Raw genomic sequence first — 27,039 nt, forward strand, 5'->3', positions numbered from 1 at the left:
ATGTTAATAATGGAAAACTTGTTGTATTCTAAGAGTGAACTCTATTATTTAAGGACTGTAGCACAAGTTCTTTTCATACTTTTTTATCAAATGGTGTGGGAAATTTTAACGTTATATTATGAAGCCATCAGGTTACAGACAGTAAGTCAAATTTTTAACACTCCCTAAAAACCTTCTACAATGTAATTTGCAAAATTTCTTTTTTAAGCAACCTTTTTATGTCAGGTCAAAATTATGAAACCTCAACTCTAATGTTGACTTAATATCTGTGTTGCACTCACCCCACAATCCACCTTTTTAATTTTATGTCCCTCAACTAACTTATAAAATGCAGTGATTCTCAGAAGTTCTGTTATATACCGTAACGCATTGTGTACGTATATGTGTAATTCATAATTTTAATCTGATGGGTTTATGATATTTCGTTAAATTTCTACTGCCAGTTGCTTAAAATATGAACACAATTTCTTCTTTAATAAAAATTTCAGTATGAGAATACAAGAATTTTTCTGTTTTTAACATGTTCAGTGTTGAACATCTCACACGTTTGCATAGTTTATATCTTTCATCAGTGGGAAATGAATGATACCTTAAAATATCTGCTTAATGGATGGGGGAAGTGAATGATATCTTTCTACCTCTAGATAATGGATACTCTTTGGATTGTAAACAAAATCATCGAATGCAAAGCACATGCATGGCATTATAACTGACGTTAAGAATATTGTGATACTGTGAAGTGTCCCACAGAGGTTTACTTACAATGTGTATGCTGTTAGCTATGCAGCACCTTGTGTATCATCCTGCATAACCATAACGATCCGAACGAAAGTATTTGCCATCCATTGGAACACATGTAAGTGAATAAAACTCTTTCTCCTTGTATCCAAATAATTGCAGGCCTATTAGCATCTTTTTATTAATGGAACAACATAGAACGTGGCTGCAAATATTCAAATACTGTTCCAGAATGTAGGTGCAGACAGCGTGCTGCCGGCTAAAAAATCAATGTAACTGGAAATGTTAGACATCTGAACATGGACATGGTAGCCCGAAACTGGTTATGGCTTTGGAATAAAGCATTTCTGGTTGCGTTATTCAGCAACAATCATTAATGGCCATGGATTTCACAAGTTTAAACATGTAGAAAAACATCCATCAGGTTTGTTTCTCGATGTCGTGCGAACATTGCGATAAACAGCTTACTTCAAGCAGATACTGATACCTACTGGCTGGGAATAGACAGAAATGGAACCAAATGATGCACAGCACGTACATGACGTAAAGTACATCACAGAATGAGGCACAGTGAGCTTAGTTTATTCCCTGAGCTAGAAAAAATGGAATTTTGATGTTGCATACTTGATGCATTAGGATTGACAAGGATAAGAGGCGACGAACGCTCTGGTCAGCTTTCCAAAAATCAGCGGCACCTCGCACCCACATAATATACCTCCACCAGTGTGACAACTAATGACGGATTGCAGGCAGAATGCTCATCACTATTTAATGCGGGCATTTAAGTTCAAGGAAACTGGTACTGCACTGTTCAGCAGCATGCACCTCATACCTCATGGCTTCTTAATTGTGGTCTAAAATGAAAGGAGAATGTCGTCTCAAAACGTATTATGTGTTATAGGTAATACCCTCTCCAAATTCCGAATAATACACAGTTGGAGATGATATCTGGCATTTTTCATTGGTTGTGCTTTTGAAAAGCATCCTCTCGAGTCAGCCTGCCCGTATCGTTTGCAATGAGAGTACAAATTACTCAATCAAGAGATAAAGAGATGCTTTTGGCATTCGTAGTAGTAATAAAGAGGTATTGATATACCAATGTTTCTTGCGTGAAGGTTTCAGAGGTTATTATTCCCCTCTAATATATTTTACAAATTGGGGGTTGATTTGAATTTGGGAGAATATTAACTGTAGGGGAAGACAGAGACTGGAATACATACAACAAATAATTGAGGGCACATGATGCAATTGGTACTCTGAGATGAAGAATCGACGCAAGAGAGAAATTCGTGGAAGTCGCATCAGAGAAGTCAGAAGACTGATGACTGAAAGCATCGATGATAAAAAATATTGCAGAATATTATGCAAACGTCGTGCGATTTTCGTTCACAACGTATAAAATGTTCTATCGTGAACCAACGGAACAGTCAGTTAATGCAAGTTTGCAATGCCTCGGGAGTCTGGAGACAGAGGCTGCCGCCGCGCAGCGCTCACCTTTGGTGCGGACCTGCAGCATCTTGCTGAACATCCCGTCGCCGTAGGAGTCCTGGCTCAGCACCATGAACTCGTACGTCCTGCCGGGGCCCAGGTCGCGCACCGTCGCCTCTGTGCTGGTGCGCGACGCCAGCTTCATCGTCCGCCACTCCGGGGTGTCCGCCGGCCGATACCTGCCGGCAGGTCAAACACAAACAAGCTGCATACCTGCCAACGGGATACTAAGCAATATGGTTACCAAGTCTTTCGTCACGGAGCCTTGTTTCGACTTAGGTCTTTCAGAGATCTGTCAAATTCTTCTCGCAGTATCATATCTTCTATTTCGTCTTAATTTCTATAATACGAGGAAGGTAAAGATACACCGCACGCCAGAGGAACATAAGAGTTTTGGGGAGCAAGTTGGCAACACTGGTGTTAACCTTGAACCGTTAGCTTTCTCCTCGCGGTCGTTCGGCAGTTGAACGTTGCTTCTGGTTGGAGTACTTCGTGCTTAAAATAGCTGCGCCGATTCAGAATCCCGCCAAATGCGAAGTGCGCTCCGTCATACGTTTTCTTCATGCAAAAGGTCAGCGACCAGTGGATATTCACAAAGAAATTGTTTCTGTTTATGCAAACATTATGAATCGACAAAATGTAACGAAAAGGTGTCATCATTTCTCTGAAGGTAGGACCGATGTTCTTGACGAGCAAAGAACAGGTCGGCCATCTGTTATCTTTGATGCCCTTCTTCGGAGAACGGAGGAAGCAATTCGTGCGAATATACGTCTCACATTGAAAAAATTGCATCAGATCATACCGGACGTGTCTATCACAACTCTTTATGACGTTGTGACTGTCAAGTTAGGGTACAGGAAAATGTGTGCGCGCTGGGTTCCAAAACTGTTAATGGAAGAACACAAAAAGAAAAGGATGGGCTTTGCACTCGACTTCCTCACACGCTATGCTGAAGCCGGTGATGAGTTCCTTGATCACATTGTGACAAGTGACGAGGCGTGGGTTTATCACCATACATCTGAAACCAAGCAACAATCAATGCAACGGCGGCGCCATTCGAATTCACCAAAAGCCAAGAAATGCAAAATGTCGATTTCAGCGAAGAAAGTCATGGCTTCTGTTCTTTGGGACAGACAGTTCTGTTGGAATTTATGCCTCCTGGAACGACAATTAATGCTGCTGCATATTGCCAGATTTTGAAACGTCTCCGAAGGGCAACTCAAAACAAACGCAGGGGAATGCTGACAAGTGGAGTCCGCTTGCTTCATGACAACGCTCGGCCTCACACAGCGCTCGTAACCAAAGCACTACTCAAACAATTCAAATGGGACGTATTGGACCATCCGACATACAGCCCGGACCTTGCGCCCACCGACTTACATGTGTTCCGTTACGTGAAGTCACATCTTGGTGGAAAATCATTCCACGACAATGAAGAGATCAAAGATGAAGTTGAAATGTGGTTCCGACAAAAGGTGGCAACCTTCTATGACTGTGGGATACAGAAGCTTGTGCAACGTCTTAACAAATGTATGGATAACGAGGGTGATTATGTCGAAAAATAACAAATAATCCAGTTACTAAGATGTAACTGACGTTTTCTAAATAAATGTTCTATTTAAGGACTGCGAGCCATTGTTCTTTACTTTTCGAAATGCTCTCGTACATCCCAAAACACAACTAATCCAGATACCACCTCCTTCATTTTCTGTCTTTTGGCAATTTCCTCGGTTTTGATCTATAGTTTATAACCAATAAAATGTGGTCGGATCCACATTTGCTCCTGGAAATGTCTTACAATGTAAAATCTGGTTCCTAAATCTCTATCTAACCATTATATAACGCATCTGAAACCTTCCGCTTTCTCCAGGTCTCCTTCAGTTTTAAAACATTCTTTGATGTTCCTTAAACCAAGTGTTAGCGATCATTAAATTATGCTCTATGCAAAATTCTACCAGCCTGCTCCCTCTTTCATTTCTGTCCTCCAGTACATAGTCAGCTATTATTTTCCTTCTCTTCCTTTCCCTACTATCGAATTCCAGTCGCTCATCACAATCAAATTTTCGTCTCTCTTAGCAATCTGAATAATTTCTTTTATCTCATCGTCCATTCTTTAATCTCTTCATCATTAGTGAAGCTAGTTGGCATATAAACTTGTACTACTGTCGTGGGTATGTGTTTCGTGTCTGTGTTGGCTATGATAATGAGTTCACTACGCTCTCCATAGTAGTTGTATTCCTATTTTCTTATTCATTATTAAGCCAACTCGTGAATTATCCCTATTTGACTTCGTATTTATAACCTTGTATTAGCCTCCTTCCACCGAACTTCACTAATTCCCACCATAATTTCAACCTATGCATTTCCCTTTTTAAATTTTCTAACCTACCTGCTGGATTAAGGGATCTAACATTCCACGCTCCGAGCTGTAGAACGCCAGTTTTCTTTCTCCCGATGACGACATACTCCCGAGTAGTCCCCGCCCGGAGGTCCGAATGGGGGACTATTTTACCTCCGGAATATTTGACCCAAACGGATACCATCCTCATTTCAACATACAGTACAGCTGCATGCCCTTGGAAAAAATTACGGCTATAGTTTCAACCTGCTTTCAGCCGTTCGCAATACCAGCATAGCAAGGCCATTTTGGTTGATGTTACAAAACCAGATCAGTCAATCACGCAGACTGTCGCCCTTGCAACTGTTGAAAAGGCCCTCTTCAAGAATCAAACGTTTGTTTGACATCTCAACAGATACCCCTCTGTGGTGGTTACATTTAACAGTATAGCTGTATAGATCACTAGAAAGACCAAGAAAAGTGGAGAGATGGAATCCACGAGGACTTGATGCAGATATGCATAGAGTTTGATTGACAACAGAAAGCACAAAGCAGAAAGCAATAGAAGAGGAACCTTGTAGCTGTGAGAAGTCCTCTGGGCTAGATCGTGCAAAGTAAAGTAAGTAAGTTGAATAATATCGAAACTGACACGATTATTTTACAAAACTGCTAACGTTAACTCACAGAAGATGAACGACTGTATGGGCATATTCAAGAAGACGGAGCAACAGCGCACACCGCTTGAATAGCTTGTCAAGTGTGCGTGAGTGCTCGGTGAGGGGAGGACAACCAGCAGAGGCAGTGCCGGCTCCTGGCCACCTCGACCGCCTGATCTCTACCATATGACTTTTAACTGTGAGGTAAATTGGAGGTTCAGGTGCAAACACTGGGGAAGCTACAATAAAAACGCTGTTGCTGCCGCTACTCTGGCAGAGGCGTGTCTCAGAGTTTGACAAAACGAGCACAGTGCTGTGTCGACGTCACTGGTGGCCATTTTCTGTGACGTTCATCAACAAGCGTCTACCCCGCCTGAGTCCCAAAATAGAACAGCCAGCGACAGTGTTATTTTGTCCATCCAGGGTGAACCACCTAAAACTTGCCACTCAAATATTGCGGAAGTGGAAAGCGCTATTCATGTGCGGTTTTCACAGAATGGATTGGTAGTCAGAGACTCGTATTGTTTACCAAACAATAGATTGTAATAATACTTACAAAGTGCATTTTTTGTGCAAACATATACTTTTTAAGTGGAACAATGGCTGTTGATACTGACAGACTAAAAACATGGTAAATTAGAATGACAGTGGTCTTTGTTGAAGGATTCTAGTATACGTCGTTTACGAGATATCGTATTTTTTAAAGTTTTCACAGTGACACTTGTTTCTATCATTCAACCAGCACAGTTGCTAGGCACGATGTGGCTACGTTAGCTTACAGCGTGCGTGTCTGTTGCTGAAGTGCATTACGACTTGCTAATCAGTTAGTGTGTGAGAGGACAAGCAGTAGGTCGCGAATGGACGATGGGATTTACCAAGGCAGAAAAAGCCGACATGATCATGGTGTATGGACAGGGTAGGGAGAATGCAGTTCCTTCTTGTGCGGTGTATGGGGCAAGATATCGCAATAGACGGCAACCATCTCGGCAATTATTTAGCAACCTCTTCAACTAGTTAGGTGAAAGTGGTAGTGTAACATCCATACAACGTAAGAGAAGGAACAAAGTGTGACATAGGAGGCGGAAATTAATGTTTTTGCTGCCGTTTCAGTTGATGCGCACGTTAGCTCCCGCGCAATCGCACCAGGAAGTGGCATTCCTATCGACATAGGTTCCATCAGCGTCGCATCTGTCTCCATCAAGTGCTGCGTTATTAGAATCGTGTTAACTTTTGTACATGGGTATTATGAGATAATACACCTGATGTATCATTTATCTTGTTTAGTGATGAAGCCACGTTTACCAGTCATGGCCAGGTAAACCGCCGAAACATGCACTATTGGTCTGTTGACAATTCTCGTTGGCTTCCAAAGGTGGAACGTCGGCGTCCATGGAGTATAAACGTGTGGTGTGAGTTACTGAACCATCATCACATAGGCCCTTTTTTCATAGACGGAACACTGAACTCGCAGAAGTGTTGCAGCCTCCTATCAGACTATCTTCCACGGATGCTAGAATACGTTTCTCTGCAGACTAGGAGGAACATGTGATACCATCACGATGGCTGTCCAGCCCATAGTGAACGAAGTACAACAGCGTGTCTTCACGAATTGTTCCCAAATTGTTGAATTGGACGAGGAGAACCCGTGCCTTGGTCGGTCTGTTCTCAGGATTTGACGGCTGTAGACTTTTTCCTGTGGCGAAAGCTGAAAGACTCTGTCTGCAAGGACATGCCAACGACACTCGATGAAATACAACGTCGTATTACTGTAGCCTGCTCGGACGTAGCTGCTGAAATGCTAGCACTAGACTGTAAGCGTGTATTGACGCTGCCCTGTTGTCATTTTCATCACAACCTGTGATGGTCAGTGTTCTCGTTACTGGTCAGAATCCACATAACTACTGTATTCTTTAGTTGTGCTAACGGAGGTATTGTACATGCGTCGGTGCTAGAAATTTTCAACATACGATATCTAGTAAACGACGCACTCTAGAATCCTACAACAAACACCAGTGGCATTTAATTTACCCTTCTCTTAGTTTGCTAATGTCAATATGCATTGATCCATTTAAAAAATTGAATGTTTACATAAAAATTCACTTACTAAGAATTATTATTCTGCAGTCTGTTTATTGGCTAACAGTACAAGGTCCTGACCAGCAATGTATTCTGTGGCAACCTCCCAGCAATAGTACTTTCTATATATTCACTAAGATGGTATCTGTTCCTTCAGACATGTCCGAAAGAACAGATACCATCTTAGTAAATATATAGTTAAGGCTCACCGGCCACGTGACCATCTTCTTCTTCTGTGCGAAAGCACAAACAGTGCCCGAACTCTTACGGGAATCGGCAACGCGCCGCGAGTAATGAGTATAATGGGCGGGGGCACTACGAATGTAGTGCGGGACAATACGTTGAGAATGTGGGTTTCACGGGAGGCGTGCCAGAGATAAATCGCTGCAGTCGCTCTATCCTCTGTGTCCTCGGTGGCACAGATGGATAGCCGGCACGGTAGCTCAGCGTGTTCGGTCAGAGGGTTAGTTCTCCTCTGTAATAAAAAAACTGAGTGAATGGATCAATAACGAATTTCAGCGGGTGTCATGGGACGTCCACCCCGAACAATTGCAACGAACTATAACGAACAAAATGAGATTTAAAAAAAAAAAAAAAAGATGGATAGAGCGTCTGCCATGTAAGCAGGAGATCCCGGGGTCGAGTGCCGATCGGGGCACACATTTTCATCTGTCCCCGTTGACGTATGTCAACGCTTGTGAGCAGCTAAGGGTGTTCATTTCATTGTAATAGTACTTTCTATTTTCGCAATATCTGCAGTGCAAGTCTTAGGTGATTCACCCTGTTTATTGAAAACTACTGTATACGTGCAGTTGCCTGTGAATGGTGCTAATGCCTACGGCGAGACGAGAGAGGTGGAGGAGCGGGGCTGCGTTACCAGATGCTGTAGTCCATGGGCGGCCTGGTGAAGCCGGGCACCCAGCGCAGCGTGACGGACGTCTCGTCGCTGGTGGCGCTCAGGTTGTAGGGCGCGCGCGGCGCCACGTTCTCGATCATGAGCTCCGTGTCCACCGAGATGGTGGCGGCCTCGTTGGACGCCACGCACTGGTACAGGCCGCGGTCGCTCTCCTTGATGTTCTCGATCGTCAGGTTGCCGTTGTGCAGCGTGATGCGCTCCACCGGCAGCGGCGAGCCGTCCTTCTGAAAAACGAGGCGTCAGCCAGGTCAATGGCAGCGCATTAATTCACTCCCTGAGGTAAAATGAAACAAATGTGAAGCGTAGGGAAGCTAACGCCAAATGACTGCACGAAAACTGTGAAGGAATCGAAAAAGAAATGATAGTCGGCACAACTGTCTCAACACAGGTAAAAGTCGAAACAAACGTCGGTGAAATTTACAGCAAGGACGGTAACATTAGTACACTGGGAATTCCACCGTTAAATGCAGAGGAGAGTCCGAAAAGGTGGAAAGGGCACAATGAAGGTCTCTGTAATGAGGAGGACTTCTCTGATGACTTGATGGAAGAAGGAACAGCAGTTGATAAGGAAGAGAGAGGGCCTCCAGTATTAGAATCACAATTTAAAAGAGCATTCTAAGAGCTTTGGAATATCTAAACTCATTCGGCGAAATGACAAGCAAAAACCATTCACGTTGATGTGTAGAATGCGTCAGTCTGGCCAATACCATCAGACTTTCGGAAAAACATCTTCCGCACAGTTCCGAGGATTGGAAGAGGCGATAAGTCTGAGAATTATCGTACAATCAGCTTAAAAGCTCATGCATCCAAGTTGCTGACAAGAATATTGTACAAAACAATAGAAAAGAAAATTCAGGGTCTGTTAGATGACGATCACTTTGGCTTTAGATAAGGTAAACGCACCAGAGAATCAATTATGAAGTAGCAATTGATAATGGGAGCAACAATGTCAAAAATTCAGTAGAAGTTCACAGGATTTGCCGACCTAGAAAAAGTGTTCGACAATGTAAAATCGTGCGACGTGTTCGAATTTCTGAGAAAAACGGGGATAAGCTGCAGGAAAAGACTGATAATTTAATACACATACGAGAACCAAGAAGGAACAATAAAACTGGAAGACGAAGAACGAAGTGCTCGAATTATAAAGGCTTGTTAGACATGCTTTTAGTATTTCGTCGTTTCTGTTCAGCCTATAAATTGAATAAGCAGTGATTAAAATAAAACATAAATTTTCAAGAGTGGGATTAAAATTCAAGACGCTAGGATTTCAATGATAAAATTCGCTGATGACATTGCTATCATCAGTGAAAGTGAACACTGTTTGCCTCTATGATGGCTTGTACTCTACTGGGGACATTTTCACTAAGGTGCTCGAATGTTTGGGAGGAAAGGCAGCCTATTCTTCCTTAAGAGTAGAAATCAGAAAAGGTACTGATGGGGAACGCTGGGTCTGGAGCGAAATCGACGTTTTAACTCATCTCAAAGGTGTTCTGCTCGGTTCAGATCGAGACTCTTGGCAGGCCAGTCCATTTAAGCAATGTTATTCTCAAACATCCTGGAAGATTAAAACTGTGTATCTGACCGAGACTCGAAATCGGGACCTTTGCCTTCGACGGACAAGTGCTCTATCGATTGAGCTGCTCAAGCTTGAAACACGACCCCCTCTCACGGCTTTACTTCCTCCAGTTCCTCGTCTCCTACCTTCCAAACTTCACACAAGCTTTCCTGCAAAACCTGCAGAACTAGCACTTCTGGAGTTCTGCAAGTTTCGCAGAAGAGCTTTTGTGAAGTTCAGAAGGTAGAAGACGAGGAACTGGAGGAAGACGGATCGTGACTCGTGCTTGAGTAGATGAGTCGGTAGGTCGCTTGCCCGCGAAGTGCCAAGGTCCCGAGTTCGAGTTCGGTCCGGCACACAGTCTTAAGCTGTCAACAAGTTTCATATCAGAGCACACTCCTCTGTACAGTGACAATTTCATTCTTGAATGTTACTGTCAAATGGTTCAATTGGCTATAAGCACTATGGGACTTAACATCTGAGGTCATCAGTACTCTAGACTTAGAACTGCTTAAACCTAACTAAACTAAGGACATGACACACATCCATGCCCGAGGCAGGATTCGAACCTGCTACCGCAGCAGCAGCAGCAGCAGCAGCGCGGTTCCGGATGAAGCGCCTAGAAACGTTTGGCCACAGCGGCCGGCGAATGTTACTGTCCACAAACCACTGTCTCGCACATGGTGCTTTATGACCGGACCCGTTGTCACGCTGATACATACACTCCTGGAAATGGAAAAAAGAACACATTGACACCGGTGTGTCAGACCCACCATACTTGCTCCGGACACTGCGAGAGGGCTGTACAAGCAATGATCACACGCACGGCACAGCGGACACACCAGGAACCGCGGTGTTGGCCGTCGAATGGCGCTAGTTGCGCAGCATTTGTGCACCGCCGCCGTCAGTGTCAGCCAGTTTGCCGTGGCATACGGAGCTCCATCGCAGTCTTTAACACTGGTAGCACGCCACGACAGCGTGGACGTGAACCGTATGTGCAGTTGACGGACTTTGAGCGAGGGCGTATAGTGGGCATGCGGGAGGCCGGGTGGACGTACCGCCGAATTGCTCAACACGTGGGGCGTGAGGTCTCCACAGTACATCGATGTTGTCACCAGTGGTCGGCGGAAGGTGCACGTGCCCGTCGACCTGGGACCGGACCGCAGCGACGCACGGATGCACGCCAAGACCGTAGGATCCTACGCAGTGCCGTAGGGGACCGCACCGCCACTTCCCAGCAAATTAGGGACACTATTGCTCCTGGGGTATCGGCGAGGACCATTCGCAACCGTCTCCATGAAGCTGGGCTACGGTCCCGCACGCCGTTAGGCCGTCTTCCGCTCACGCCCCAACATCGTGCAGCCCGCCTCCAGTGGTGTCGCGACAGGCGTGAATGGAGGGACGAATGGAGACGTGTCGTCTTCAGCGATGAGAGTCGCTTCTGCCTTGGTGCCAATGATGGTGGTATGCGTGTTTGGCGCCGTGCAGGTGAGCGCCACAATCAGGACTGCATACGACCGAGGCACACAGGGCCAACACCCGGCATCATGGTGTGGGGAGCGATCTCCTACACTGGCCGTACACCACTGGTGATCGTCGAGGGGACACTGAATAGTGCACGGTACATCCAAACCGTCATCGAACCCATCGTTCTACCATTCCTAGACCGGCAAGGGAACTTGCTGTTCCAACAGGACAATGCACGTCCGCATGTATCCCGTGCCACCCAACGTGCTCTAGAAGGTGTAAGTCAACTACCCTGGCCAGCAAGATCTCCGGATCTGTCCCCCATTGAGCATGTTTGGGATTGGATGAAGCGTCGTCTCACGCGGTCTGCACGTCCAGCACGAACGCTGGTCCAACTGAGGCGCCAGGTGGAAATGGCATGGCAAGCCGTTCCACAGGACTACATCCAGCATCTCTACGATCGTCTCCATGGGAGAATAGCAGCCTGCATTGCTGCGAAAGGTGGATATACACTGTACTAGTGCCGACATTGTGCATGCTCTGTTGCCTGTGTCTATGTGCCTGTGGTTCTGTCAGTGTGATCATGTGATGTATCTGACCCCAGGAATGTGTCAATAAAGTTTCCCCTTTCCTGGGACAATGAATTCACGGTGTTCTTATTTCAATTTCCAGGAGTGTATAATCGTCGCTTCCGAATTATGCCTCTACTGCATGCAGTACACAATGCGGTAAAATATGTTCATATTCTTCCGGAGTTATTGGTTTCTTAAAAGCAGTAAGGGGACCATACCTTGACCAAGGACAACACACCGATACTATAACAAACCTACTCCGCACTATAGATGATGACAGTCAAGGTTCTCCGGGCTTTCGTCAAACCCAAACCATTCCATCGCTCTGTGAAGGTGTATAGCGTGGCTCATCACTCAAAATCATTCGTTTCTAGTCATGCGCTGCTCAGTGTCGTCTCTCTTTAAGTCATCTAAAGTGACGCTTAGCACTGGCTCCACATATGTGTGGCTTACGAGGGACTGCTCGATCATTGTACTCCATTCTTTTTTTCCTAAGCACAGTCATTGTCATAGAAGGACTGCTGGTAGCACTGGAACTCACGAATGATTCCTTCCAGTAATTTCACACGATTTTTTTACAATCACTCTCCCCAATAACCGGTAGTCCCTGTCCTTCGATACATGAGATCTGATTCGCTTTGCATTAACAGCAGTTGTTCCTTCTCGTTTTCCCTTCACAAATCACTAAAAGACGACCTGGTAGCTCTGGGATGGTTGAAAGGTTCCTAATGGAACTGTTACTCAGATAAGTTCCAACGACTAGTACACTTTCGAAGTCACTGAATTCTCCTGATTGACTCTTTCTGCTGTTCATGCTTTTCAACTGACAACAAAATACTGCTCACCTCCATATATACTGGTGGGTGCGTCCCTTGTCACATGTGGTGGTCAGCTCCGCATTCCATTGGGCTGTTCAGTAGAGATCAGAAATGGAGCGATTACGAAGCCGTTGATGAGGGTTGCATACTTCACAAATGAAGGCGCCGTTGTTACATGAGTGGTAATGGGCTTCCTTCATTCTCGCTGTAGGATGGCCAGTATGACGAGTGTGGGAAGTGAGGCGCTGTGGCGGCTTCATACCAGTAACCTCGTTCTCCCTTGCTGCAGTATGCAGGAGTGTAAGGCCAGCCGTGAATTAGTGCGGAAGAAGAGTGCGCGATCCTGCTGCTGTAAAGTAGAACTGAGAAATAGGAAGGACGAGTAGAGTTTAGCGTCCCGCTGACGGTCAGGTCATTAGAGACAGAGCAGAAGATCGGGTTACGGAAGTACGTGGAAGGAAATTGGGCATTTCCTTTCAAAGGGATACTTCCAGCATTTTTCTTGAGCGATTTCGGGAAATCACAGAAAATCTAAATCTGTATGGCCGGAAAGGGATTTGAACGATCGTCTTCCCGAATTCGAGTCCACTGTGTTAATCAGTGTGCCACATCACTGACAGGGCGAAATGGCCAACAGTCGCCATCACATGGCCTTTAACGAGCATGTTTTTTGTGACATTGTGGACGATGTAAGATGAAAATTAGTTGATGCAGTGTACACAACTGCATGTGTTGTATTGGAGGAGGTGTGATGCCTGGAATAAGTTTCACTCTGCAGTCCACGCTTCACTCAAAAAACAGAAAAATTTCTTCCAAAGTAAACAAAATTATTCTACTCTTGTTTATTTCACCTCCACCATGAAAAACGTGTGTGTTACGTCAAACTAAAGCGGACATAGAGCGACGTCGCTGTTATATCACTGCGGAAAAAAAGAGTGTTATTTCTGTATTCTTGAGGTCGTGGCAACTTGCGTTTATACGCTAACTGCGAGCTGTGCAGCTTATCGTTCATTTCTGTAACCTTTTTTGAAGACTGCTATAAATTTATATTAAAAATAAATCACGATATAAATATTGGTCTTCATCTCACAAGGATAGGTCACCAGAGGTGGGACCGATTTTTTTAAACTTAATATACAGAGACGTAGGTTAAGATCCCAGGTATCACACCTCGTAGCCATTCACCCTGGTGGACCCTCGCTTTCGAGTCACTGACGAAAAAAAATTGAAATTTTATGTAATGCTCAATAACATGAGTCAGTTGAATGTTCTGTTTGCGTGATGTAATGAATAGGACAACAGTTTCATGTATTTGAGGTTGTGGGTTCGAATCTCGTGAGCTGCAGTAATGTTTTTATTTTTAAATCCTTACCCAAATAACTATGATTATAATTTTTACTCAGTTAATTGATATAAATGTAATCTTTTATTTTCATTCCTTTGTCATAAAATTTTAATCATAATACCAAGTTCTTCATTTGCTCTCATTTTTCTTCCTATAGTTCTTTTTACACTTGGAATCTTCATTTAGTTGTGTTTAATTAGTTTTATGGATTAATTTCGATTTAATTTCTTTTGTTCTATCACAGTGTTTTTCCTCCATATTATTGCGTTCGTTATGTCTATTTCTCATTCTGTTTGAATTTTGATATACTTATAAACCTTTTTTTACTTTAAATCATCATTTGCGTTATTTCGTCCATGATGCAATAGGTATTTCAGTTACCGATATGTTTTAAATGTTTTATGTCGATTACCATGCAAATAGCTGTACATCTGGAAACCAAAAATACATTTTTCTCACCACTGCACAGTCAATATAAATAGATTATTTGGTGTTTTGTTTTTTAACTGATAGATTGGATTTTAAACGAATGGCATATTATAATAGATAAATATAATTAAATTCGTATTCACAAAAATTACGATTTTAAGAAGCATGATATATTGAAAAATGAAAGAAATGAAAAAAAAGTTCATACGGTGATTAAAATAATGTGTCAACGGAACATAAAAAAATATATTTTAATCAATTAATTGCATATAAATAATGATCAAAACCATTTCGTTAACGATTTAAAAATTAACAATTCTATTGCACTTGATGGGATACTACACTACAATCTTTTGCATGTGAAGCTGCTATCCAACCCATTATATCACGCATCCGAATTATTTGATTCGATTTTCTTTATGCTGTTGAATTCCGAAATTTTTTCCCCAATTACTCGTAAATGAGGGCCCACCGGGATGAATGGCTACAGTATGTGATACTTGGGATCTTAACCTACAGTGCCCTATAGATGGCCTCAAAAACTCTATACCACCGCTTGGAACCTCCCCTTGTCAGTAAAGCCTCGTAAATGTAATTGTTATACATTCCTGGAATACATATTAAATACTGAAATAAATTTTCAGCAGTCTTCGAAAAAGTTAATAAGAAATGAGAACGGGAAACAAAGAACAATCTTATTGATTGGCGACTCCATAGTGTCCTGTGCACTACGACCAGATAATGGGTATACTTGAAAAGAGAGACAGCATTGGTCGTATATTTATATTATTGCAAAATCGATTTTCTGTCACTGAGTGACCATCTTCAGTGCTGTATTATATAACTTAAATTAGTAAGCACTGGTGTCAAGCTTACGGCAATGTGATTGACACCAGTGCTTACTAATTTAAGTTATATAATACAGCACTGAAGATGGTCACTCAGTGACAGAAAATCGATTTTGCAATAATAAAAATATACGACCAATGCTGTCTCTCTTTTCAAAGAACAATCTGTTGTGAAATTGAAACTGCAATTAAAACCGATGAAGCTTTGCACAAATGTGTTCGGCAGTGTCTCTAGTACTCCCGTAAATAGCGTCACGTCACTCTTTTCAGTTCTAAGCGCACACTGAGCGCGTAAGGATGTCTAGAAAATAGTGCCTTCTGACAAATATGCCGAAAAATGTCCCTTGATTTCATGCATTCCTTCTTTATGACGGTTCTCGTCCGCACACAACGGTGCCAGTGAGGACGCTTATCCAGCGTTTGCGACGAGAAGTGTTTGATCACCCGTCATACAGCCCAGATTTGGCTCTCTCTGATTTGAATCTCTGCTTAAATCAACCACTGGCTATGAACACATCATTTTGTCACAGACAAAGAGCTGTAGTCCATCGTAGAAAATTGTTGCAAGGCACAGGAAACTGCCTTCTATGACGAGGGTATTGGAAAGTTGGTAGAATGTTATTATGATAAATGTCTGAGATGGAGAGACTATGTAAAGAAGTAGCTGGATGATGTAGCTAACTATTGCCAATAAAACAATATTCATCTTCATTGTGGTGTACATTTTGGTACCGATCGTTCCGTATTTTCCGAAAAGCCCTCGTATGTATACAGGGTAGTCCATTGATCGTGACGGGGCCAAATATCTCACGAAATAAGCGTCAAACGAAAAAAACTACAAAGAACGAAACTTGTCTAGCTTGAAGGGGGAAACCAGATGGCGCTATGGTTGGCCCGCTAGATGCCACTGCCATAGGTCAAACGGATATCAACTGCGTTTCTTTAAATAGGAACCCCCATTTTTTATTACATATTCGTGTAGTACGTGAAGAAATATGAATGTTTTAGTTGGACCACTTTTTTCTCTTTGTGAAAACGTATAAGTACGTGGTATCACGTAACATTCCGCCAGTGTGGACGGTATTTGCTTCGTGATACATTACCCGTGTTCACAACCGATGCAAAAGAATTACATGTTTGCACCTGTTACTGTCCTTCAAAGTAGTCTCCAGCGTTGTGTAGAGCCTGTTGCTAGCGATGTGGAAGGCGTAGTATCCCGTTAGCAGAGCCTGTTCTGTTGATGATGCGACTGCAGCATCTACTGCCTGTCAAATCTCTGGATCAGTTCTGAAGCAAATGCCACAAAGTGGTTCCTTCATCTTCGGAATCAAATCAAAGTAACAAGGACTTAAGTCCGGGGAATATGGTGCATGGTACAGCACTTCCGAGTCCCATCGACCGAACAGAGCAGCCACAGCTTGCGCTTTATGCGCCCGCGCATTGACGTGCAAAATGATGGGTGAGTTGCGCAGAAAGTGTCGTCGCTTCTTTCGCAAAGCTGGTCGGAGGTGATGCTCCAAAAACGAACAGTAATACTGTGCATTGACAGTCTACGGAGGAGGAACGTAATGCGTTAGCATAACACCATCACAGTCGTACACGAGAATCACCATAACTTTAGACCGCTCCATTCGTACCATCAATACAATAGGCTCTGCTAACGGTATACTACGCCTTCCACATCGCTGCCAACGGGTTCTACACAATGCTGGTGACTACTTTGCAGAGCAGTAACAGGTGCAAACATGTAACTCTTTTGTATCGTTTGTGAATAAATAGGTGGCACTATTTAAGTTCCAACCCTCGTATATATAGAGAGAGAGAAGATATAAGAGGGTTATTCGAGGACTATTCGTAAAGTAAGGAATGAAAGGTCGCGAAATGGAAACCACAGTGAAAATAAAAACTGTTTTATTTGGAATGATTAGCTACACCTTCCAGATATTTCTCTACACAGTCGCCGCTCAGACTTAGACATCTGTCGTAGCGTTGTACCAACTTTTCAGTTCCCTCGTTATAGACAACAGCCGCCAGTGCATTTCGACCATTTTCTACTCTGAACTGCAGCTCGTTTTCGGTGTTAAATATTGTCTTCATAGCTAGCGGTTCATTTGAGCAGATATAAACCTCAGGGGTAGCCAATTACGGGCTTATTGTGGCTGAGCAAACGCTGTAGGAGCATCTTCCTTACCCCTGCAGAGTGCGGCCGAGAACTGTTGTTGTGTAGAGTCGGCCAGTGTGACCGGGCGGTTCTAGGCGCTTCAGTCTGGAACGGTGCGACTGGAACGGTGCGACCGCTACGGTCGCAGGTTCGAATCCTGCCTCGGGCGTGGATGTGTGTGATGTCGTTAGGTTTAAGTAGTTCTAAGTTCTAGGGGATTGATGACCTCAGATGTTAAGTCCCATATTCCTCAGAGCCATTTGAACCATTTGAATTTTTTGTGTACAGCGAACAGCATGACAGTTATGTTATGTGGATTGCATAGCTTCAGGCGTAATCTTTCACCAGGCCCTCATACTTGGTGGGAGACGCTAATTTCTAGCCATTTTTACGTTCTCACTGTGAGGTCAGAACTGAAAAGAGCGACATGATGCGATCGACGGGCGTACTAGACACAGAGCCCAACGCATCTGTGCAAAGCTTCAGATTTTCACTGTATTTTTCATTTCGGGACCGATAGTTCCTTACTTTCCGAATGACCCTCGTGTGCGTGTGTGTGTGTGTGTGTGTGTGTGTGTGTGTGTGTGTGTGTATGTGTGTGTGTAAGCCCTCTTTTTTCTCAGCTAGTACACTTGCACCCGACAACAGTAACATGTGACAAGCACATGTGGGCAGTCGCGTAAACTCAAGAGTCGAATCCACGTGCCACGGAGACGGAGATTTTGGAAACGAAGTGATAGCACTCGCTGGAGATATTAATGCGAGTATACAGGGCTCATTCGCGATCTCTGGTGTTCGGATACTTTCGATCAGACAGTGAGAGATTATAAGAGTCTACATAGCATCACGAGCAAGTCGTCTAATCCTTATAACAAAAGACCGGCGTGCTTCAAGCGCAAAGGTAAACACCTGGGATTATGTGTGTGTTTACATTTGCTGCAGCAGTAGGGTAGACGTTTGTGGGACCTCTTCTACTAACCGCAGGGCGGTGATTCGTGGCGCCGTTATTTTGTAATTTTATATTTGGTCAAACTTCACACATGGTATGTCGATCAAACTCTCTTCTAAGACTCTTTCCAATGGAACAGAAAAAAGTATACAATTTCATTAGAAAATCAAAGGTGATACCGTAACTCGGCATCTATAAACGTTATTGAAAATTTGTGATAAGTGTTAAGCGACAAAACTGCTGAGGTGATCGGTCCCTACTTAATCTAACTTAAACTAATTTACTCTAAGGACAACACACACAGCAATGCCCGAGGGACGACTCGAACCTCCGACAGGGGGAGCCGCGCTAACCGTGAGAAGGCGCCTCAGACCGCGCGACTATAAACGCTAAAAACTGTTTGTGTAGCACAGAAAATTCGCCACATTGCTCGCTATAGCGCAGTGCAAGCCAAACCTGATATATTTACTCTTTCGAGGTATATTTTAAGTGTCCTTTCTCAGACGGCTCACCCTTTATTTCTGCATCCTTGCGAGTGAGCCATTAATGCGACCATAATCAGCATGTAACAAGTACGTAATTATAGGCGGCTATTTAGACGACTTTGTGGAACATTTTTCCGTATTCCGTGTCACTTCAAGCGTTGGCTGTACGCCAGACTCTGAAACGCTATTATGTGGGTGACCCATGACATTAGCAACTTCGATATACCTCGTGTGGCCCTGATACATGTTTGCTGGCGCATATTATCGCTTTATTGAACTAGATGCGGCCAACTTTGAGTGTCGGTCCAGTGTTTGGTAAAATGAGAAACCACCTACATCGACTTTCTAACATTACTCACGTAAATTCCGCCTTGTTTCCTTCTTAATATACACCGTTCCAAAAGAAACTAGTTGTTTCATTAAGACAACACAGTTGTCCAGGAGCCGATAAATGTTGACAAAAGAACACTTGTTGTATTTGGCAGATGTAGAACGTCTGAATTGTCCGCAATCCATCGTACAGGACTGGCGGAGAACAATATGCATCAAAATTACTCGACATAAGGTCCGCCTGTTTTTTCATATAGACCTAAACTTGCTTCAGCAACTTTGTGTCATCATGCGTGGGTTTTCTTTGTTTTCACCTGTAACATGTGATGATGTCTTAAGTGATAGTTACTCTATGAAAATTAATCTAAGATAAGTTTTTCTCTTTTTTTGTTTTTTCTTGTCGGTACCGCAGCTTTACGTTATAGGTTAACGATAACGTTGGAAGCTGAAGAATTAAAATTTGTGCTGCAACCGGCACTCGAACCTGGGTCTTGTTGGTTACTAGGCAAATATGCTGGCCACTACACCACCATAGCATCATGGCCAACGCCCCTGCACCAACTACCCAAGTCAAATACCGTCCCCAACACAAACTCCAATTCACATCTACCTTTATATTGTCACTATTACCAGGGCTTTCCGATACTGGAACAGCACCCCAGCACTGGACGTAATGGGGAAGTGCTGTACCACATGTGGTCGTATAGATCTTAAATTAAATTTTTCCTCAGACATTTAAGTCTTTAATTTATGCACGATAAATTTAATATAAGATCTGTACGATCACATGCAATACAGAACTTCCCCATTACTTCCAATGCTGGGGTGCTATTCCAATGTCGGAGAGCCCTGGTAACAGTGACAATACAAGGGGTGATGTGAGCTGGAGTTTGTGTTGGGGAGGGTATTCGACTTTCGTAGTTCGTGCAGCTACTTTCACTATAATGCTGTGGTGTTGCAATGGTTAGCAAATCTGCCTAATCGTACATAAATTAGAGACTTATATGTCTCAGGGAAAATTTAATTTAAGAGTTGTGGGTTACTGCAACTAGTAGGTTGTCATTTGCAGCTCAGTTGTGTTAATGTGAATCTGGCTGGTAAGTTACCACATCGCTTTACACCTAAACGAAATAATACTGTGCGAAGACATTTTGCGACTGTATTTACTATAACTTACTTTTATCTTCCGCAATTCCTATTGCATTAGCAATCCCATAGGTTGTTGAGAAGCACGCACAAACATCCTGTATTTTGCAGAACTCTGTTTGTAAATAAAGCTTTTCACATTTGCCAAAACACAAAATATTGCTGTTGTGTGGCCAGTCCCAGTTGGAGTCCACTTATCCTCGAATGAGTGTGTTGCCAAATAATAATACAGTTCGCTTACTTCCAAACCCTCTCTCTCTCTCTCTTTCTCTCTCTCTCTCTCTTCCCTCCCTGCCCTTCCACTCTTTCCCTCCCTCTCTCGTCGTTTATACTCTGTTTCCCTCATGCTAATGCCTTCTATATGCGGAAATTTTATTTTAAGACTGTGGTATAGACTGTTGCAGAATTTTAGTATTTTTAAAACTGTTTCTATTTTAGTTAGATGATGCTTTCAGGCTATTGGATGAGGTGTTCAGCAAACGTGCAGTGGGAGCTGTTACTTTTCAGAGCTCTGTGGTGTTCTGAATTTTTTGTTTCAGTCTTTTCATGTGTTCCCTATGTATACCGACTGACAAGTATTGCATGCAAATTCACGTACGCATGATATGTTGAATTTATCTATTCGTCTATCCTGTATTCTGAGCTACGTATGTATTGTGTCCTCTGGCCTACATCCTATTTGAAGTCCCTGTTTGATGAATTATGTAGGCTACCATTAAGATTCAGTCCTACAGTATTCGTATAAACATCTGGAGAAAAATGACCTCCTCTCTAACAAACTAATTTCTCTTTGTCTTATTCCCATAATCCACACAGGGAACGTACATTAGTGAGAGCATAATGGCTGCACAGTCATACCGAACAAGGTTTCGAGATAACTATGTCGTCTTTATTTCCAAGACACCCATTTAAGAGCCGGCCGAAGTGGCCGTGCGGTTAAAGGCGCTGCAGTCTGGAACTGCAAGACCGCTACAGTCGCAGGTTCGAATCCTGCCTCGGGCATGGATGTTTGTGATGTCCTTAGGTTAGTTAGGTTTAACTAGTTCTAAGTTCTAGGGGACTAATGACCTCAGAAGTTGAGTGCCATAGTGCTCAGAGCCATTTGAGTCATTTGAACACCCATTTAAGATGCCAGAGCATCTCTGTTTCACTTTCCTGTGGGCCATACTGGCATGTATGTGTAACCATTCGAAGACTGCTACGGTGCTGAAATTGTAATGACTTCAAATGTTGGTGCAGTATGCTAGAATTGGTCGCACTTGTGTGTGGTTTCCTTTACAGATGCAACACACTTTTCCACATCTGGTTTCCCAGAACAGCAGTGTGAATGTCCTCGTCATTAGAAACTCTCTCTCTCTCTCTATGTCTCTCCCACACGTTCTCTCAGCTTGCCGAAGTAATTGCGTGGACATTGTGTTGTCTGTGGTCGATGTCGATGGCCTCCCTTCCAGATCAGCATCAACCACGTGTGTGCGTCCTTGGTCAAATTGTTGGCACCATTTCACTACTGCTGGACATGACAATGCATCTGGTTAGTATGCCGCCAGACTTTCACGGTACATCTGTATGTCATTCAGGTGTTTTGCCCGCAACACTCCTGCAGTCCTGTGTACTTCAGCTTTGGAGCAAGTTCCTAATTGCCGCGTTATTTCAGTCGCACCCTACGACAAACGTGTTATCTGTACCGTAGCAGAACTGTGTCTACAGGAAAGTCAGAACATGTTCTCTCTTCTGAAAATTCGCCTCATTAAGTAATTGTTTCAGCTACCTTCAGTACTATGGTGTAGCAGTTTTTTCTATGTATGGTCCAAGTTTCCACTGAGCTACGTTACTTTGCAGCAACACATCAAGTTGCTGTCGTCCTTAAACTATGCTCACCAGGGTACATATTATCACTCAGAATAACACAGAACAGCACCTGATGAAGCTGATAACTGTCAATCATTTTCACTCATTTTTGGAGTTTAGGGGGTACATTAATGGAAATTAGCTATAGCGGAGATTAACACTGTGTTCAAATAGCCAATTATAAAAGTTAGTGCAGATGGTCTCTTTTTATGGTCTCAGTTGCTGGAATGCCCCTGCGGAGTTTATCATATAATCCGGTAGCTGTGGCTCGGTGTCTTCACACAATCGAATTAAAAATTGTGGAGAGGTGAACGACAGTCGCTTGAAAGTATCTTGTGAAGTGAGCATAGATTTTAGGCTGTCGGGCAAGGATCGTGAAACTTGTGGGAAGCGGTTTCACAGTTTGACTACTGCATTATATAGTTCGGACTGCTAACTAACGCTCCTACAAGTAATTTAAATAGGCTGTCTTTAGAGCTGTGCGGTGCCAAAGAGCCATTGCGGAAACACAGCACGAGTCGCCGTTAACGCTGTGTGGGGCCATCACAGTGCAGGGCTGTGGCGAAGGAGCCTTCTTTCAGTAGTAACAACGCATTCACCTCCATACCATAGGGCAGCATCGTTGGCTGGTGATGCGGAGCTGATATGTCCGATTTTCGACAGCCACCTTACATTTCTCTGTGTAGGAAGTGTTCGGAGTGAGGTCCAGTCACCTTAGTGAGACTGTGTGAGTAGCTGCTCGGTAAGCCAAGCAGCTAAACTCACACGTAATTCGCAGAAACGATAACAAACAAAAAAGCTTACACCAGAGTGGAAGCCACATAGCATTTACAGGGGTTGGAGAGATGTATGGAAACATCGTGAGGAGTGCGGGCTTGAACATAAATGCAGCCGTTATCCAAGCCTGCAGTTTGCGCTGTTGGATTTGACCACTAACGGCACCTCTGCTGTGTCCTCAATACGTTGCGTATCAGTCGTGGTCGGAACACTGTTCCGTGTAGTTGTGAGTGCATTATGTTGGGGCCAAGTGAAATCGAATGTGGGCAAATTGTTGGTGCTCGTATGATGGGTGCTTCCGTAACCAGGGAGTCGAATTGTTTAGCGTTTCAAGAGTCAGCGTATCGAAGATTTATACTGCATGCAGAGAGAGCGTAAAAACATCCTCCACTGAGTGACAACGTGGACGAAACTGTGTGCTGAGTGTCAGTGTGAGACGCTCATTGAACAGGACTTTGATGAAAAATTAGAGAACGACAGGTGCCAAAGCCACTTCAGAACTGAATGTCGCAGTTGCGCACTATGTCAGCACCGAGACAACACGAAGGGAGCTCAATAAGCTGGACGAAATGGCATCCTAAAGGCCCTCACAAGTGATGCAAATGCCCGTAACAGGAAAACGTGTGCCGAAAGCAGAAAACCTGCATTTTGGAGCAATGGAAGAAAGTTATTTGGTCGGATGAGTATTGTACTTCTCTGTTCCCAGCTTGTGACCGAGTTTAGATCCCAAGAATCAAAAACAGCGGGGATATGGTGACAATTTGAACAACATGGTATTCCGTGGGCCCCATGGACGCTCTGCAAGGTCGCATTACTGTCAGTCATGTAAGCATTTTGGCCATCACATGGTAAAGTCTTCGTCCTCCGATAGTGACGTTGTGTTCCAGAACTCCACAACCTATGTTCACAAAGTTCGTATGAGCGTAACGATGAACTGTCGCAACTCCACATCAACAGATCTCAATATTATTCAGGTTTTATGGTCTACTTTGGAGAAAAGAGGGCGTTATGACCATCCAACTCCATCAACCTTGCCTGAACTTACCACTGTTTTGCAGGAAGAATGGTATAAGATTCCTATCAAAAACATACAGGACCCGTGTTTGCTTTTTCCGAGACGACTGGAAGCTGTTTTGAAAGCCAATGGTTTTCCTACACCATATTAGACTCAGTAATGTGTTGTGTTTTGGGTGTTTCCATATTTTCCTCCATTTCCTGTATGTTTCCCGTCCGCCTTCTCCATACTAATACACTTTGTCATCAAAAGTATTCGGACTACTGGCTGAAAAAGACTTACAAGTTCGTGGCGCCCTCCATCGGCGATGCTGGAATTCAATATGGTGTTGGCGCACCCTTAGCCCTGATGACAGCTTTCACTCTCGCAGGCATACGTTCAATCAAGCGCTGGAAGGTTTCTTGGGGAATGGCAGCTCATTCCTCATGGAGAGGCTGCACTGAGTAGAGGTATCGATGTCGGTCGGTGAGGCCTGGCACGAAGTCGGCGTTACAAAATTTCCCAAAATTGTTCTATAGGATTCAGGTCAGGACTCTGTGCAGGCCATTCCATTACAAGAATGTTATTGTTATGAACCACTACGCCAGAGGCCGTGCGTTATAAACAGGTGCTCGATAGTGTTGAAAGATGCAATCGCCAACCCCGAATTGCTCTTCAACAGTGGGAAGCAAGAAGGTGTTTAAAACATCAATGTAGCCCTGTGCTGTAATAGTGCCATGCAAAACAACAAGGGGAGCAAGCCCCATCCATGAAAAACACGACTACGCCATTACAGCACCGCTTCCGAATTTTACTGTTGGCACTATACACATTGGCAGGTGACGTTCACCGGGAATTCGCCACACCCACACCCTGCCATCGGATCGCCACATTGTGCAACGTGATTCCTGACTCCACACAACGTTTTTCCACTGTTCAATCGTCCGATGTTCACGTTCCTTACACCAAGTGAGGCGTCGTTTGGGATTTACCGGCGTGATGTGTGGCTTATGAGCAGTCGTCGACCATGAAATCCAAGTTTTCTCACCTTCCGCCTAACTGCCATAGTACCTGCAGTGTATCCTGATGCAGTTTGGAATTCCTGTGTGATGGTCTGTGTAGATGTCTGCCTATTACACATTATAACACTCTTCAACAGTCGACGGTCAGTCATCGGACGAGGTCGGCCTGTTCCTTTTGTGCTGAACGTGCCCCTTCACGCGTCCCCATCACTATCACATCGGAAGCAGAGGACCTAGGGATGTTTAGGAGTGGGGCAATCTCGCGTACAGACATAGATCACAAGTTAAATCCAACCACCTGACCACGTTCGAAGTTCGTGAGTTCCACGGAGCGCCTCATTCAGGTCTCTCAAAATGTCTAAAGACTACTGCGGTCGCTGATATGGAATACCTGGTAGTAGGTGCCAGCGCAATGCACCTGTATGAAAAACGTATGTTTTTGGGGGTATCCGGATACTTTTGATCACATAGTGTAGTTCCCAAGTAGACACCCAACCAGGAGACACGGATAATAAGTAGATGCAGGTGCTAGTTGCTTAGTGAGTACGTCAAGGACACACAGCACAGCATCGTATTTCAGAGAGTGTCTTAGGATTAAACTGTAGTCTCCACCAAGAAGTGTTGACCAGGGCATTATACGACATTAGTCGTAGCTGACTGGATCTAGGACTACATCAGGCTTAAAAGTAGATGAGTGCACCTGAACATTGGTCTGTATTGCATACACAATTTTCATACCTGTGTTAAGTTTCTATCAATAAATTATTGCAAATTGTAGATAATCCGTGTTGCCATAATTTCTGCTGTAGGTTGTCCAACACTGTTTCGCCGTGCGACGACTTTATATATACTTCCAGTGTGCATAGAAGTCACCTCATAACAGCAGCTGCTTTCGGCAGTAGGAAGTTTTCTTCCTGCCACATGGAAATGTTTGACGCCAGGTGCATTTTGTGAATACAACATTCTTTAAACACAAGTTTTAAATAATCTACTTAATTTCTATACTGAAGCCTAGTTTTTGGTACATGGCTCCAATTTTGTGTTGCAAATATTAAAACAATAGAGAGAAAATTCCGATCTTTAGTAAGTGATAGATAGTACCTTTTGCGTTTTGAAATTAAGTTATTTTGTAGCGAAATCCCCGCATTTTTCTGTATATTGTCATTAAGAACAAGTACTCATCCGCCCTTCCCTATTCCACTAGCAACTGGCGTACGAGAAGAATGTTGGAAAAACTTTGTATTAGCTCTAATAACTCGAATATTTTCATCGCGATCATTTCCCGAAATGTATGTTGGAAGAAAGTAATATGTTGCCCGACTCTTCCCGGAAGGTACTCTCTCGACATTTCAGTAGTAAACTTCTCCGTTATGCACAACGGCTCTTTTGTGGAGTCTGCTCTGGAATTTGTGGAGCATCTCTGTAACGCTCACTCGTCGACTATACGATTCCGAGACCATTTTGGCCGACAAGAGTACTCCACAGGGCAAAGTTTGTTCCTCAACTGTGATGCTGTGTTCCGGGACGACAGGGCTCCTGTTCACACAGCTTGCAGCTTCCAGGACTGGTTTCGCGAGTACGAGGATGAACAGTCGCCAGATCTCAATACTACTGAGTCTTTGTGGTCTGCTCTGGAGGAAAGGGTGCGTTACCTGAACTTACCACTATTTTGCAGGGAGAATAGCATAAAATTTAGTTGAAAACTGCACAGGATCTTTATTTATCCAATGCGAAGTGGTTGCAGGCTGTTTTGAATGGCAGCGTGTTTCCTACACCTTATTATGCAAAGCAGGCCTAAAGTGTTTCCATGTTTTTCTTCTAACTCCTGTAATTATTGCCAACAACTGCCTAGTTATTACAGCGCTTGCTCCTCCCCTTGGCTGAATGACGGATCTCTTGTGACTGCAACTGGGTCCCCTGTGGGCGGCCATTCTTCTCATCCGCCTTGTCTCGTTCGTGGGGCAGAAAGTCTCCTCCACTCCATCGATCGGCCTCCGTTATGCAGACAGCACGTTACGTAAGCATGCAGAAGGGTCATCTCGCAGTAGACCGGCAGCAGACGCAAGAGATTTTCACCGTAT

At 43.9% G+C, this 27,039-nt stretch overlaps 1 protein-coding gene across 1 annotated transcript in view; it reads right to left on the reverse strand.

Moving 5' to 3' along the window:
- Positions 1 to 27,039, reverse strand: part of LOC126195084 (protein borderless) — a 444,253-nt gene that overhangs the window by 32,453 nt on the left and 384,761 nt on the right. The window contains exons 8-9 of the mRNA XM_049933546.1: positions 8,174 to 8,436; positions 2,233 to 2,405 (exon numbers count right to left, since the gene is read on the reverse strand). Coding sequence (XP_049789503.1) covers positions 2,233 to 2,405; positions 8,174 to 8,436 — 436 coding nt within the window. The remainder of the gene's footprint in view (positions 1 to 2,232; positions 2,406 to 8,173; positions 8,437 to 27,039) is intronic.

Source organism: Schistocerca nitens, chromosome 7 (assembly GCF_023898315.1).
Source record: "Schistocerca nitens isolate TAMUIC-IGC-003100 chromosome 7, iqSchNite1.1, whole genome shotgun sequence".
NCBI lineage: Eukaryota > Metazoa > Arthropoda > Insecta > Orthoptera > Acrididae > Schistocerca > Schistocerca nitens.